Source organism: Lycorma delicatula, chromosome 4 (genome assembly GCF_047948215.1).
Source record: "Lycorma delicatula isolate Av1 chromosome 4, ASM4794821v1, whole genome shotgun sequence".
NCBI classification, from domain to species: domain Eukaryota; kingdom Metazoa; phylum Arthropoda; class Insecta; order Hemiptera; family Fulgoridae; genus Lycorma; species Lycorma delicatula.
In genome coordinates, this window is record NC_134458.1 from 18,540,126 (window position 1) to 18,558,548 (window position 18,423).

At 27.2% G+C, this 18,423-nt stretch overlaps 1 protein-coding gene across 1 annotated transcript in view; it reads left to right on the top strand.

Moving 5' to 3' along the window:
- LOC142323154 (uncharacterized) overlaps positions 1–17,913 on the top strand; it is a 178,121-nt gene extending 160,208 nt beyond the window's left edge. The window contains exon 12 of the mRNA XM_075362429.1: positions 1,409–17,913. Coding sequence (XP_075218544.1) covers positions 1,409–1,512 — 104 coding nt within the window. The 3' untranslated portion in view covers positions 1,513–17,913. The remainder of the gene's footprint in view (positions 1–1,408) is intronic.
- The last annotated feature ends 510 nt before the right edge of the window (positions 17,914–18,423 follow it).

An 18,423-nucleotide genomic window follows, 5' to 3' on the forward strand; every position in this document is an offset into this window, starting at 1 on the left:
TTGTCATGCCCCTTTCCTATAATGTTCCAGTACTGCGCCTTGTGAGTCCCAAAAAACCGTAACCATCAGTTTTCCTGCAGATGGTTGGGTCTTGAACTTTTTTCTGCAGGGAAAATTTGGATGTTTCCATTCCATACTCTGCCGTTTACTCTCCGGCTTGTATTGATGTATCTATGTTTTGTCACCAGTGATGATTCTGTCTAAGAAGATGTCCAAGCGCGTTTGTTTATGCAACTGTGTGAGTTGTTTTGGGACCCATCTTGCACAGACTTTATGAAACCCAAGTCTGTTTTGGATGATTTCATAGGTAGAACCATGACTAATTTGCAGACGATGTGCCACTTCATCAATAGTTACTCGTCTGTCTAAGAAAACCATGTCACGTGCATGCTCAATGTTTTCCTCATTTGTGGCGGTAAACGGTCGTCTGGCTCCTTTGTAGTGCGTAACACTTGTGCGACCATTTTTTAATCCATTCGTAGACACTCTGTTGTGTACATGCTGTTCCCGTACTGTACCAAAAGTCTTCAATGAATTTCGGCCCCTGATACACCTTCCGACCATAAAAATCGGATTACTGAACATTGCTCTGCTTTGGTGCAAACAGAAAGCGGAGCAGCCATGGTTAACAGCAGGGCAGCGATAATGGAACTAACCTAGCAGCATCAAACCTCCACAGACTTGAACAATTAAACCACGCATGCGTCATCTATCCAACACAACAGTACTACCAACATAAACAAAAATATAACTAAATTGCGGATAATAATTGACTTACCCTTATACATTACTTTTGCATCACTAATTTTTAGAAATTCACAATTCTGCCGTTTACAATTCTAGTGCAGTAAAACTAATATGTATCTGTGACCCACAATGTCTCATGATGAAAGTGTCTCCCCTTAACTCACTTATAGCCACATCAATCCCCATTATTTTTCTGTTGCATACGGTTAATATCAACATAACATATCCATTCAGTAAACAGTCACATTCTGAACATTCTTTTTTTGTTGAGGTATTAAAAAAGAATGTAACAAAATGTATACTTTATTTTAGTGTTAATAAACAAGTAAAAAGTATTTGTAAACTTAAATTTTTATTTGGGTTTATGTGAAACTTTATTCCAGAGGACTAGCAGTTGCCACTATAGGAAAAAATATATAAAAGCAAGACAAAAACGGGTTGTGTTTTTGCATTAATAAATTTCTGTATTACTTATGTTGCACAGAAACACTAGTCTTTGGAGAAGAGACTTTATTTTTTTTTATTAGGGCAAGCTATAGTAACACCTGGTTTAGTAAGGTTTTATTGTAATAGTATAGATCTCATAAGCTGAAGATGATTTTTTTTAATAGTTATTACTTTTTGATGTATTATATTTTTTAATTTTCTTTTTTGCCCACAGGAAAATGTACAGAAAGTAGTGCTTCAAAAGATTACAGTAATGTAATCTTTCCATCTGTTGTTTGCTTAGTTGCTACTACATTTCTCATCATTACTCTTCGGTGATGACGATGCACATTGTTTCAGTACTGTAATTAGTTCTTGTATAAATAATAATTGTAACTCGAAGAAATAATCCAAGTTTTATGTAAGGTACCAGATGTTTTGAAGCAAAAATACCAGTAATTATTATTTGCAGTATATAAAATAAGTTTTACCATGTTTGTTATTTTAACTAAAATTTTGTTGCATTTTCTTTTTATAGTCACTGCTTGACATGATAGTTGTCATGTTGTCAAGTTTAATCTCTGCTACAAATTTTGTTTTACTCATGATAGAACAGAGATGGTATATGTGTTTGGAGTAAGAAGTTTTGTGTTTGTGTGTATGTCTGTTACTATTTTCCTCAAAAACTACTTCGATGAGTTGATTTCGATGCAGTTTTTTGCATTACATAGGTATCACTTCACAGTAGGTTCTTAGACTTGTTTTATGGTTATAGGCCACCAGGGAGTGCTGCAGTAGATGTGTTTCTTCAAAACGGCTTTTGAATGTTCTAAGTCTTTCTAACTCCAACAAGGCTACATTATTGTGTGGATTATTAAATAATTTGCACTGGTCAAATATACTAAACTTTCATCATCATTACCTTATAAACACCCCCCTGTTAGGTACAAGCCTACTAATCTTTAAAAAGTAATAAATAAAAAAATGTTAAAAACCCATGATGAAAAAACCTTATAAAATGTGAAATAATTAAATAACTGTAATTTTACCGTATAATCCTCTGTGACATTGTGATATTGTTTTTAAGACAATAAAAATTAAGATTTTGATTGAATGTCTTGTGTGACCCATAGATTTTATAGATAAGCTTTAGTTATCATTATAGTCACGCACAACATAAAATTTAAAAGTCTTTGAAAATAAGCAAGTAAGCAGTTTTTGAAACACCTATATTCATAATGTTAAAAATATATAACTAATTAATATTAGAATTGCATGTTTACTAGTATAATTCAAACATAAAGATGAGTCAAACATATCTTCAAAATGTTCATTTTAAAAAACACACCGTGTTCTGTCTGACAGTAAATTATTCTTTCTTAAAGTAAATTATTTTTGATTTTTTACAATTAACCAATGGTATCTGTAATCAATGAATCAAAATAGTATTATTATTTTTCGTAGAACTGTTTCACAAATGCTTTCATTGCTAACAGTCATGCCTTATTGGGACAAAGACCTAACTAAGATCAGAGAATGTGGCAGTAGTTACTTTATACATTTACACAATTTAAAATTTAGTATGTGATTTTATTCGATTGAAACCCAAACTGAGATGTAGATAAATTACCATCACTTAGAAAAAAGAAAAGAAATAACAATTGAAATATTACTGTTTAAGATCTTTTCATAAGTTTTAGAAAAACAGGTAGAATAGAAATGTTTATAATTAGTCATTTCTTTACCATATCCTTTCTTATAAATCGGGTAAATGACTTGTTTTGAGAGAATAAGAGGAAGTACTTGTCATAGAGTAATTAAGGTCAGAGGGCAAACAATCATATGCGATGACTATAGCAATACATAATGTGTACAGTATATTATTGAGGTGGATTTTCATAAATACTTATCATAAAAAATGTTGATTATAAATTTAAATTCTACAATCCTTGATTTTTAAGCTGTAGTTGTTGGCAGTATGATTGAACATACTGTCTGTGGACTATACACTGTATATGAAAGTGATATTTTACTTTGCAGTGGAAAGCACCCTGGTTTGTCAATTTTGTATTATTATAACATCTATTAAATTAAACTGGCAGCTGTAATATTTATTGACTTAATAGTTATGATGTTTTGTATGTTGAATAGTTTAAAAATATACTCATTATGTCCAACATTTGAACCTGTAATTTTTTTTGTTTTATTTGCTTAATTGCAATTACTTTTTTAGTATTTTTAATTAATTTTAAATATACATTAATGAATTCATATTCCTATGCTAAAAAATAAATAAGCTTTCGTCTTACATTTTGCATAATTTTTTATACATATAAATGTATAGATTCCAGTGAGTGGGGATTTTTTGTTATTTTCAATTTGAAAAAAATAATATTAAATTTCCATTGTGAGATTATGTGCTATGATTTCAGATCTGGAATCAGAATAAGCTGTTATTTTATTTCAGTTAATGCCTAAATTCTTGCGTTCAATAAGTCTGGTACTATTCTTTTTCATCTTTTTTTTTTTTGTTTAAATGTCATTTAAAATTACATCAGTTGTTGTTTGTTAGCATTTTTATGGCATTGAAAAATTGTTAAATATAAAGATAAAATTTATGATTACGTGTTTAAGAGATGCATAGGTTTATCTTGTATGCATTTCATTGTGGTGTAATTATATATATATAATTTATATAATTTTTTTTTTCTTATTTTTGCCACTTAAAATTTCAGTTATGTTTTTACTATCATTGAAATTTTATAAAGATTATCATGAAAAATAGAATTAAATGTTAATATAGCTATCAGTATTTGTGTTGCCTTCATTTATTTGAATATTTTAGGCAATAATATTATCAGTTACCTCAACAATAAAAAAAAATTACTTGTTTATTATGAGTTTACTAATTTTCTCATTCTTTAATTTGTCTATGTATTGCACTTTTGCCAGTTCATGTTGCAATCAAAATGTTAAATATTTGTTTGTATATATTATTATAAATTATTATTTATTTGTTTTTAAATTTAATATCAAATACAGATTGTGCACCTTAGGATTTATATTATACATTTTTAACTGCTTTCAAAGTAAAACAAAAGAAAAGATATTTATGTAATTATATATACAAGTATGTTAGAAAGAAGTTGCTAAATACCATTTTTAAATTAATTTTACTTCAGTCAGAAATATTGACGGTTGATTGAAATTTTTAGTTTTAATTTTTTATGATTTATTATTGTAATTATTTGAAATTTATTTTCTACATTTTTTGTTTTGTTTTTGTTAGCACCCTCTGTTATTTATTTATTATTTTCTTTTAGGTGTATTTATATGTAGCTATGTGTTCATTTCATTTTATAATTTTTTTCTTGTAATCATGTTGATAACTCCTAAGTTTGATTATGTGCTATTTATTTCACTAATTACATTCCCGATTCATGACTGAAGTGTGACTGAAGAGGCTGTGATATTTAAAGAAGTCTTGTTCTTAAAAATTCTAGAACTGAAGGATTGAATAGTGCAGAAGAAACTGTAGAAATTATATTTTTTGGGTTTTCAAAGTTCTCGCTGAAGGGGTAATAAATATATAGTTATATTTTATGTATGTATACATATTTTGCTACTAGACTGCATTTAGTGATAACAGTTAAAATGAATGTGAGGTCTTTTTGAGATGCTTGAAATGTTAATGTTATTAATTTTTTCTTTAAATAAAATGAGACGTTTAAAAATATGATAAATTTAGTTTTTTTTTTTAATGATGATTTAATTCTTTTCTTTTCATGGGATTTTCACTGCAGTATGTGTTATCTTAAAGTGAGCTTATTGTTTAAAAAACACATTCAGTTACCTTATCGGTGCAGATAATATAATGACTGATATATTTTTTTGTATAGTTACCTATAATTAATTATTGAAATTTATGTAGTTATGTAAGTTATAATATTTTTTGTGTAATATCAAATATAGTTTTTGTAACAACTTTTTACCCGATAAAATTTTTTATGAATAAATTGTCATTTATAATTTAAAAATAGTTTATCGTTTATAATTTTTCTGCAGAAGATTTTATCTATATAATATTTAATTATATTTTTTATTTAAAAAAAAACATACTTTTTATGTATATATCTAATATTGCTGCTTTATTTTTCTAGTTTTAATACAAATTCCTGTAGGCAGGGCCGGATTTATCACAAGTGCCGCCCCTGGGCTATAGCAAAAATGCTGCCCTTTTCCAAATTTTTTTTAAAACCATGTGCATTTTTTGATAATTGGTATAAATGAAATATAAGCATTTACACCTTTATTGAAATGTTTTATTTAATATATAATACTATATTTACAAATTGAATCTGAAAAATAATCATTTTCCACATGTATAGTAACTTGCTTAGAAACACTTTCGTCTTACTTTTTTTGTAGCAAAATCTGTTATAATCTGCTCATAGTCTAGTTTTAAAAGAATATCAGCTTCGATGTTCATTATAGCTAAGCTATTTAAGCGATCTTCAGTCATTGTGGAGCGGTGGTATCTCTTAATTCTTTTTAAGCAAGAAAAAGATCTTTCAACACTGCAGTTCGTAACTGCAGTACAAATAAACATGCGGTATGCAATTTCCACATTCAGAAACACGGTGTAAATGTCATTTTCCCGAAGAAATTTGAGTAACTCAAGAGGGGATTTGTTTTGCAAATTTCGAGAAACACAATGTGCGTGAAAATGTATAAACTCATCACCTAGAGATGGCTCAAGATCTGACAAATAACATTTTCTCAATATCTACAATACTACTCGTCGTAGTATGTTTCTCCAATATGCAATCTGATCATCATATTGCTTAGTCAAATCTCTGTCAATTTGTGTTCGACAATCTGCTCATTGTTTTAAATTCGAAATGCATTTATTATGGCTCTGAGAATTTTCATGTCCTTTTATACGTTGACTTGCGTGCTTCCAATCATTAAATCCATCTTTTCCACTAAAAGAACAATCATTTTGTGGATTGAAAAGAAGACATGCTACATAAAAGACAGATCCTTTGCTTTCTGAGTTAACAAGATCGAGGTGTTTTTTCTCCATTTTAAAGATTTCTATGAAATAAAATGCCTGCGAGCATTGTCTCACTCTGCAAAGAGTTGTACACTCTTTTGGATTTAGTGAAATTCTCATTTATGTTTTGATCGCAACCATTGATTGATATATGGTCACGAGTAAAATCATTAATGATCCATTTTGCTGGATCTTTATCAACAATTTCATTATTGTTGCAAATGGCCTCTTCTGAAAATTCACATGTAGTAGATGAATTGATTGTTTCAGGTGAAGCATTTGTGCCTGAAAAATAGAAAAAAAAAATGAACACCTGAGTTAGTGGTATTTAAATTTACAACTGCAAGCAGTTGTGAACCTTGCGGGGTGAAATTTTAATTGACTTATTACCAGGAATAAAAAAAAAGCGCTAGTACATCTGTTTTTTGCACTCAAAAATAAAATTCATTACTAAATTTAAGAAATTAGGAAAAATAAAAATTATAAAAAATTTTTGGTCGGCCAACCGATCCAAATGTTGAAAAGTTTTTAAAACTAATATATCTTTTCAGGCTTGACCCTTCCTAATTAGGTTCAGGTATAAAAGATTCCGAGCTTTACCTTTTCGATACGCTAATTAAAATCGTCCAATCACAAATTTTGAGTTCTTAAAGATTATGACGTCAGCAAACAGTGGATTTTATTACATAGGATTTTGAAGAATGAAAAAGAATGTTATTTTCCCCAGAGTTATTTTCTCAATATCCTAATTTGTCCAAATTTTGTTTTGATCAGTGTATTTTTGTCCGGTACTATTTTGTCCAGTGTTATTACATCCGGGATACCCAATAATGAAATTAATAAAAATAGGTAGAATCGAATGTTTCTTACTTTTTCTGAAGAATGTTTGAAGTTTTGGTGTTTTCGATAACACCTGTTGTTCTGCTTGTAATTTTTCCGCCACCCTTTTTCTGTTAGCAGCTCCACTATACTTTTTTCGATAGTCACTCATAGTGTTCTCATCTGTAGTCAAAATTAAGAATTAGAAAAATATATATGTAACTGGTATGCACTAACACATTTTCACTTTTTACCTTTTCAATCATTGATATTCATAAATTTGATGAAACTTTTTTAATGGCGGGATAAAATATATTTAAATGCGACACATAAAAAAAATGGCTCACTTAACATTCACAAATAACAATTATCGGTTACCAAGTTTTAATTCTCAACTCAAACGGTAGCACGTTACTCGTATAGAGGAGGACTTAGACCAAGCTAAGCAATGTACTCGAATGCAAGAGTTTGGAAAACAATTTCCACACTTAGCCATTGTAAATTAATTGAGGGTGCATATTTGGAGAGAGGGCAAGGTCCGATCCTGGCTGTGAATATCAGGTAATAGCTCTCAAACCCTGAACAATAGAGAGTAATAAACAAAAAGCACAAAAATGAGTGATGATATACATATAAAATGTGAAGCTGTCTGAAATTTCTATTCTCCTAAAGATAAAGAAATCCTGGAGATAAAGAAAATAATGAATACATGAAAACTCGGCAGTGGCAATAAAACCATAAAATAGTAAAATCTCAAACGAATATGTATAATGCTATTGTTTGGAATATGAATTGATTCGTAGTCGCTACACAACAAAATGACAAACAGTTTAACCGATTTTCGAGTTTTTCAAAAAGTCGAAAATTTGCCACCCCTGGCCACAGCCCATGTTGCCCCAGTGTAAATCCACCTGCCTGTAGGATTTTTCTGTTATTCTAGTATTTTTATTATCATCTGTCTGTATAGTATAATATAATAACACTTGATACTTTTGTTTTATCTTGAACTCAGTTGAATTTTTAACTTAACAATGCTAATATGGATTTTTTATTCATATTATTATGTATCAGCTCATTGTAATATTAATAAAAATAAAAAAAAATTGTTATGAATGTTCTGTGATGCTGTAATATGTTATTTCAAATCAGATTAAAGGTATAGTTACGTTTAAGTGAATTTGAATGTATATGTACTTACGTAGTGTTTTGGTCATTGAGTTTTTCAGTTCACCATATATATTGCTTCAGAATTGACCGCACTGATTGTGAACAAGATCAACTGTCAAACTTCAGTTTGACTTTACTAATAATTTGGCTGTTATAAATCTATAAATTGTAAAAAATAAAATAAAATTATATTACCTTTATTTTTTTTTTTTGCATTGATGAGTTAACATATAAATATGTGAAGAACTGTATTTGATTAGACAAGGGCATTATGCTGACCCATTAAAAATGTGCTAGAAAGTGCTAGTCTTATAAAAATAATACGATTGCATTTTCAGCATGTATACAATTATACTATGAATTAATTGTTATTCATACTGTAGACTTCCAAAATTATTACAATAAATAAAATCATTATTTTTTTATAATTGATTTATATTCTATACCAACATGTTTTCATTTTTATTTAGTTGAATTAACGATTAATGAACTGCAACTTGCTATTATTCCATTATAATAACATACATTATAACATTTAATAAAATTTTAATTTAAATTTCTGCAAAAAATGTAATAATTGTCAATACTCTAAGAAAAGATTAAATCAGGTTATTTATATAACAAATTAATTTGTAATGTTTCTGAAAATAATAAAGAGTGTAATTAATTATTAGATAGTATTGTAAGAAATCATATATAAAGATATTTTTGATGGCCTATTTTTCCCAAGAAAATGTTACACTAGTGTCTTCAGATTATTTGGAAAGTTAATTTGCCAAACTATTGGTTTGATTTTCCAACTAATATATGTTTGCACTAATATGTCAGAAAATATTTTTTATTTGGCTAAGTATATAGCTAACTTCCTATTAACAATAGAATTATAGTGATTATGTTTTAAAATGAAAATTTGAAACGTTTTTGGGATTTTTTTAGCAGTAATTAATATTTTATGATTTAATATTTAAAATTCAAATTTCATTGCTAGCATTATTAACAATTTTAGTACTTTTTAAAAAATAAATCAATTGGTGTTTATTTATTTTTTATGCATGTTTTATTAAGTTTTATATTTTCTGTTACACTATTTAAAACAATAACAAACATTTAATTAAACACTATAAAAAAGAATAACACCAAACTAATTTATTTATAAAACTGAAAAAAGTATGTTAAATTGATAATGATTTGTTATTTTGATAAAGCGCATTAAATATGGATTTCTGATTAACATATTTTAAAAAGGTAAAAAAAATTCATATTAAAACTTTATATACGATAAAAAATAAGCTTTATGGTAGTAAAGTATTATGGGTGTTTTTCTGTTCATTTTTAATTTTTCAGGTTTGTTAATCAGTAAAGACTCATTTATATTATTACCTGATGCTCTTGAGAATGGAATCGCTAGGTTCCAAGTTATCTGTAGATGTGCTGTAAACCAAAAAAATTAATTTTTTTTTCAATTCATCATATAGAAAAACTAGTTATTTTACAGAACCGGTTATCAAAAATTCCATTGTTCTATATGAAGCCTAGGCTTTTATTTTTTTAATCCTTACTGATGACTGGAGTTTAGTTTTTCAATTAAATTACCAATAAGCATTAGAAGAATAAAAGCATAAGCTTTGTAAAGATCAATGGAGTTGTTCTACATAAATATTTTTGAACACGGATCCTGCAAAATCACTAATTTAATCCAAGAACTAACTAGTGAAGAGAGCAGTGCTAAAATTATCTAATTGTGTTGACTAAAGTTATTTTGCTCATGATGAATGCCCATTTTACTGAATAAAAGTAATTTTCCTTAGTTGTACTCATGTACACAGAATAACTTAAATGCCACTTACAAGTTGCAGGTAGATGCTGAGCTAGTCACCTTCTTTTGGTCGTTTTGAAAATAAAAAATAGTATTGATTTTATTGTTGGGAGTATCTTTGAATGTTATGCCTGAATAGAGAGTGAGCACATTCAATTTTGGTCAGAGTTATTATTGAGATGTTATTTGGTATGTTTCAGTATAATGAATAATTCTAGTGTACAGGTAACAAAATCTTAGTACAAAATGTTTTGCACTTTAAGAAGTTTTTTTGTGTAATTACAGAGTATTAATAAATAAAATCCACTGTTATTAAACAAAATTTGGCAGAATCAAGATAACATTAAAGCATGCAATGCTAGACTATATTAATATACAAATAAAGAATTATGTAGTTTAATAATTTTGTTATGTATTTAAAAATTTTAACATCATTGTTCCTGATATTTTTTGTGTGTTAATGTAAAACAATTCAGTACGGGAAGATTATTTATTGAAATATCCTATATTATTTTCTCTATATTTTTAAATATGATTTTATTAGTTACTAATCTGGTTTATTAGTACAAGATTCTATTAATTAATTCATTGATTTATTTTTTTTATGTCAGTGTAACTTAATGTGTAAACTGTAATAACTATATGACTAGTATATTTCTTATTTATAAATATATCAAATTATTATTTATATAAATGTTTATATAAATATTTGTTGTAATATTTTTTTATAAAAATGTAAATTTTTATGCTCAATATTAATTATTTAATTCAATTTGAAGTGCTATCGTGTTGTGAATATTAGCTGATGTGAAGAAGAAACTAATTCTGACAGTTTTTACAACTAATTTTTATTTCAGTATGTATGTGTAACCTGAAGTGGTGTACAGCATGAAACCTACCTAGATTTTTTTGTAGAAATATATTCATTATATGTTACCGCATGTTCATATTATCAGCAGTGTTTAAACTTAAATAATAAAAAAGACAAATTACACTATGAGTCTTTGGTATTGCATCTTAATAATAGTAATGGTAGACCCATGTAAGACAGTTACTGTATTATGAACAAGATTTTGATTTTCAGGCATTTGACAATCCTTCCAATCGCACTCAGATTATTTGGTACAATATTTCAGTAAAATCCTTATAAATTGTTACAAGTTTTCTATTTTTAGTTGAAAAAGAGGTTGTTTGTAAATAATATTTTTTTTTAGTAAATTGATAAAATTGGGAGTAAAATAGGGATTAAATCATTATACACCTAAGAAACATTTTTATTATTAAAAAATTGTATGTAATAGTACAATATTCTACATGAAAACAGATGTAATGTATACTATAATTTGTCAAATATGAGCTTTTTTGGAGACCAGAGTATACTCTGAGAGTCCCTTATAGTATTCTTTATGTTTAACTTTTTTCCTTTTTTTATATTGCGTATATTAGGTCGGTAGGATCATCAGTCTATAAGAAATTTCCTTCTACCTCTGTCTTGATTTGTTCATAAAATTTACATCTTAGTTTCAGAAATAATTTGTTTTCACTGAAGCAAAAACTAAGAGATCAGATATTACTTCTAATTAATGGTTTAACTTCCTTAATTTCTTTCCAAGTCTACATAAACAAAATGTCAAACATGTTTTTCTTTCTAGATATTCAGTAATATGAAAGAGAGCCCGATTAATATTACATTGCAAGCTTGCTTCCAAATTAAAAAAAAAGAAAATTTAATTTGAAAAGCTCAAGTGAATCAATATAAAGTAAAAGCTCAATCACAAAACAATTCAAATTAAGGGGGGAACAACGAAAAAATGTACTAGGGCTATGTAGTCTGATTACATGTATATTATTAAAAATAAAAAAATTAACATTAACAATACAAAAAATAATTTTTTTAACATTAATTGAACATATTAAGCATATCAAAATTATATGGAATCATAGAAAACACATTTCCACACAACTCGTGTCATATTTAAAAAAAATATCTTATCATTAATTTTTCTTTTCATTATACATAAGGATACTTTCCTGCACATATAAAAATAATGATGACCTCGCATCGAATACACCTATTTACCCAGTCTCACTGTCCTGTCTCATCGAACAAAGAACACATCACCACTTCCGTGCAAGCCAACTCAAAACACGTCTCCACTCCATGACTGCTAAATTCACACTAGCCCCGAAACAAAGAATGTCAGTCTGGCTTCCCCCACCAGACGCCCATTCGTATTTATGCACGTACACACTTTTTTTCTGAGAATGTATATGTTCTCACCAGCCCACGATGACATCACCGTCTGGCTATCCAGACCATGTCATACACCAAAAAACAAAGTTATGTAATACAATTTCTTATCAAACTAATTACGTTTATTTAACTATTAAAATAATATAATACTATTGCCTATTTTCTGTTTTTAATATCAGCCAAGCCAAATGAATATTAACTACTTTTTAAAATATTGAAACTTTTCTCTTTATGACATAATATATATTGTTCGTAACCAACAAAATTTAGAATGGTTACAACATTACTGTTAATGTAAACAGATAATGCATTTTTTTTAATAAAGCGTATCTACCTATATGGGAAAATATAAAAAAAATAGCTTACAGAACATGTTTTGTTTTCAAGCTATACCTAATCACATATTGGTATCACTAGTGTAACAAGTCAATGGAAAGTAATAAGTATATAATTTTGTATTAAACAGTTTTTTCATGAATCTTTAAAAATATTATCAATGACTTTTAAAACTCTATTTTGACATATCCACAAGTATGGTGTAACGTATTGCATCATAACTGGGATAGATTGACGTTTAGATCTTAATCCATTCTAGTTTCTGATTACTTGTGTAGTTTCAGATTTAGAATAGTTGAATAGATATTCTGATTTTGGATTAAGTGTATGCACTTGATTTATAATTTTTTTTAAGTTTTATAAGTCATACATAGGTATACTCTTTCTTTTCTTTTTCCTGTTTAGCCTTCAGTAATTACATTTCAGTTAATATTTCAGAGAATGAATGAGGGTGATATGTATGAATATAAATGAAGTGTGGTCTTGTACAGTCTCAGTTCAACCATTCCTGAGATGTGTGATTAATCGAAACCCAACCACCAAAGAACACCGGTATTCACGATCTAGTATTCAAATCCATGTAAAAATAACTGACTTTACTAGGACTTGAATGCTGGAACTCTCGTCTTCCAAATCAGCTGAATTGCGAAGACGCGTTCACCACTAGACCAACCCAGTGGGTTATAGGTATACTCTTATGCATTTTATTCTTTTTACTAGTAAAAGAATGATAATATTAATCTGATTATTAAAAAAATAAATAAATAAAATAATATTTATACATAACACTACTTATTGCAGTAGAAAGCTAAAAGTTACGGTTAAAAAGATACGCAACAATTTTCAAATTAGAAGTGTGATAAAAGAACTTGTATGCCGTAAATTAAAGGAAACGCTCACAACCAGTGGTGTATGCTCTGTCTGAAAACATTAACAAACTGTAGTGCAGTTTTAGGAGTGATAGGAAGGTGTGGTGACTTATGATGATGGCTGGGCTGCAATTATCCCTGCCCAGCCAGACCAATTACAATAACAAATCTGCATAAATTTCGCTTTCCTTTGTTTTGTCATGTCCTTATTGAATCTTGATTATTTGTACAGATATTTATTTCTTCTTATAATCAGATTTCACTACTTACGTTTTTATTTTTGTCAGTTTATTACAATCTCAGTCTTGACATTAATAAAAATAAATTTTAAAAAATGACTACTTTTCTGGTATGTTTATTGTGTTTTTAAATTTCACTACATTTCATCACGCTAATTACAAGTAAAAATGATGTTGATTTTCTAGAAAAGTAAAATATTTGTTGTTTTTGATGGTTAAATACTGCTAAAAATTATGTAGCTGCGCACTTACGATAATTTTTTGAGTAGACCCGTTCAGCATCAAGGGGGAAACAGAGCTATATTTCAATAATTATTTTGATATTCATGACAGTAAAATTGTTATTTTGTATTGTTTACTGATATATGTCAACAATAAATAAAACAAATTGCATTATATCAGCTTTCATATAAAATAATGCTTATAAATAAATATTTTATTCAGATCAGAACATAATTACGCATCATATATATGGAAGACCAGGTCTGCTATTAAAGGGATCACAAAAAGGAATTGGTTCAGCCTGCCTAGTCACTTGCCTAGGATCAATGGAACTGGAAAAACTTTAATCAGAACATTAATGAAAAAAAAAGAAAAGCTGTTGTAATCCATATTAATGGATCAAAATAATAACTACATGAAATAACAGTGATGAGACTTTGTTAATATTATAAATAAGTAAAATCATATAATAAAATATCATATTGAAGGTAGAGTTGTGATAAATATTTAAATGGATATATATATATTTACATGTTAAATGAATATGAAGGGTACTGAAGTTATTCTGTTAGAATTATTTAAAAACTCATTAACAGAGCAGTTTTGTTTTTTAACCGGAAGTATTTTAATTTACTTCTATCCAAATTAGATGGAAGATCTTTTATATCAATAGGTAATTAAATGAAGCATAATGAATATTTTGTCATAGGCCAAAGTAATATCTTATGTAATGGAAAAACAGCTAGCTCTGTTATATGGTTTAATATGAATGAATATTGTTATTTTTTAGAAATAAATGATTGAATTTTATCATTTACTATTGTGTTGATGATGGTAAAATTATCCAGTATAATTGAAATCATTTATGAGAAATTACAATTTCTCTATGGCTTTGGAACATACATGTAAGTATTTTACATTTTGCCACTGCTTTTATCTTTTGCAAGATTTTATTAATAGTGATTATTCCAACGAAAAAAAACTATATTATTTAAGGATCAAATGGTTATTTATGTATATAATAAGCGCAAAGTGATTTATATAGGGGAAAAAACAAAAATAATACAAGTCGCCTAAGCACTTGCTAATTGGTTTGCTTGCCTTGTTATAAGTTAGTGGTGGGGAATATAATTACTGTGTTTTCATAGACTATGATTAAATGTAGTCAGATTTTGTTCCTGTATAAATTGTATAAATAAATATAAGATTTGCAATCTAATGGGTTTTTTTAAGATTCTTTGGATAAATTTTCTGTGATTAAATTTAATGCAGCTTACTTCAAAATGCTACTTTACTTAAGAATGCTTGTGACTGACTTTTTTTAAGTTTTATCATTTATATATTATTTTTGTTTAGTGTAATTCATATTATTTAACTATTATATAGCATGTACATTACTTATAAATTTACATTGTCAGAGCATATTTTATAATTATTTAAGAAAATGAACAAAATGTTTGATTTTGTTGACAAATTATATTAAAGAATAAATAGTTTGAATTTATCCTATTTTTTTTCTTTACTTATTTTAGTGTAGTTGTTTTTTTAATTACCTTTTTTAACACATTCGCTGCTACAAGTTTATGAAAGTTCCTACATTGTTGTTCATTTAACTTTGTATGACCTTGTGCTAAGACAATACATACATCATACTGATTTCTTATATGTATGGTTGCAGTTTAGTTACTGAAACTCTATTTCACAATTACTGAAATTCTTTCATAAACAGATATTTACTGTTAAAAAAGTAACAATATGATATTCACATATTATTCCTTGTTTTGTATGGGTATAGAAGTAGATTATACAAATGGTTTGAAATTTTTATCACCTAAAATGATCATTGTATGTAAAAAAAATATATATTAATACTTTTGTTAAAGAACTACTTTTTTTTATGGTTCTCAGATATATATTTTGTTAACATTGCTATATAGTATAACATATTTGATTATTTAAGAGTGAAACGAGTATGAGTTACCACAAAATTTGAGTTGTATACTGAATTTTATTTATGATTTTGTTTTTAATGTTTGTAGCATTTAGTTATTCAGAATTTTTTCAAGTTGAAATAATTTAATTTTAGGACATGAAACAACAATTATTTAAATACAATATAATGTATAATACAATATAATATATATAATACATTATATATACAATAATCTAAAAAAAAAAATTGAAATCACTTCTATCAATCTTATGAGGCATGTTTTTTAGTAAGGGTAGTTTTGATATAAAAATTGAAATGAGCAAAATAGAAAAAACTTTATTATAATATATTGTAATTTTACTACAGTTGATTATAAAAAAATATTTCCTATCTTTACGGAGAGCCAAGATTACAAATTGTTTCAGAAATTGACACTGTTAAACTAACATCAAAAACCTTTTTTCAAGTATGTAAATTATTTTATTGTAAGTACGATAAAATTCCTTTCTTAAATATATTTCAACACTAATTTTTTTTTATATCTTTTGAAGTTATATAGTACTGAAACTTCCCTGTTGTGAAAAAAAGGTTCCATTATTCCTATAGGTTTTCTTCAAATAAATTGCAGTTCATAACAATAATATAAAAAATATGTTTCAATAGTAATAGGAAACTCACTCTTTTCACAAATTAATTCATAATACATAACATATCAAAAATACAAACATTTTTTCATGATACATTATGTAGTTTTAAGTAAATCAAAATAACAAAAAAATTAATCGTTCTGTAATGAGATGTACACTAAATTTAATATGAATGGAATGTTTTCAAAATTTGCAAATATATGGTCACTGAAATGATGGATTTGAAAAAATATACTGTACATACATACTTACAGGCCTAATTAAGTGTAGTTAGTCTTCTCTTGGGTTTCTCTGTTTAGAACTAGACATTGTATTTATGTTTTAAGATTTGTATAATTGATATTTGATACAGTAAAATTTTTTTTTATAACTTAAGAATACGTTACGTCTAGATTTTTTTTTTATCATTGAGAATTCTTATTTTAATCTACATTTTAATAACTTAATGAAACTTCTTAGCTTTTTGTGGTTCTAATTACTCATGATTTTTTTATAATATTCAAGAATGTATCTTTTTTATTTTATAAAATGTTAAAACGCATGTTGTTTTAAATATCCAGTATACATTTTTAAAATAGGCTTCACATAGAAAATTTAATGCGTAGAATTATCTAGCAGTTTAACCTTATATTTTACAATATACTATGTGGTTGTACATTCTTTTTATAATGCAGAACTGTCATGTATTTTTGTTTCATTGGCAGTAACTCTAAAAAATAATACATACTCTAATAATTATATATTAAAGGGATTCGTTTGATTTTTTGTTAAAATGTAGTGGAATTAATTTCACCATTTCAGTGTAAATGTTAATTTTTCAAGATAATTAAGAGTGTATGTGTGTTGGTGCGTGTATACACATGCACCTGTACAAGCTTATATGGTTTTTAAAATTAATTCAAAACAGGTTAACAAATTACTATATATTTTTCTACTATTAATTCAAACAAATTAATGGAATTGTATAAATATATTTTACCTAATAACTTAATTTTAATTTAGTAACTTTACAGTCAAGCCAGAATAAATTTATTACAGCTTAACTTTTTTTGTAATCTTGTTTCTGCATTCTCAAATTTAAAAATTTACAAACTACACAATCCTTTTTATGTATTATGTATTCCTTTAATATTTGTAACTATTTTATTATTATTAATATTATTACAATTGATATTGTACTGTTTGTCAGCTAATTTTTGTATTTTTCAGCATGATTGTGTTTAATTTCATAAAATTCTATGTATAAAATAAATATATTTATTATTGTATACTTGTATTATGTATAAATTACACAGTACTTGCTTCTATAAAAAATATTTCTGTCTGTCTGATAAGACATGTATTTTATTGATGAAATAAAAAATAGATTTTTGTATATTGTATGGGTGTTTACAGAATTTACATTGTGCAGTTATTAAATTTCCATTACTTGTGTCCAAATTACATGCTTTTATCTTCCTGATTATTATAGGATGTAACAGGAGAAAAGTGTTTTTACTGGTGAAACTCCCCCCCCCCCCCAAGTTTTCTTCATGGTTTGAGGTTGATGAGAATAAAACTGTTGAAGTACACCTAAAAAAGAGCCTGTATCAATTTATTTATATGAGAGTCAGTCAAATATAAACTATACTTTTGTTTTCAATGCTCATGTAGGAACATCAGTGGGCTGGTGTAGAGGAATATTGATAGTGAAGATACGGGGAGAGGATGGTCACTCCAGCTGCCTCAGAACTCGCATCTTTTTTGTGATTAATGTAATATCAGAGCAAGAGATTCTATTATCAGTTGTGCAATGTATTATTGTGAAGAATTTTCATGAATGAGGGTGTTAAACCCTCAGAAAGTTTGACTAGACTGTGGTGCAAATTGCTTTTATGATATGTACCAAAATC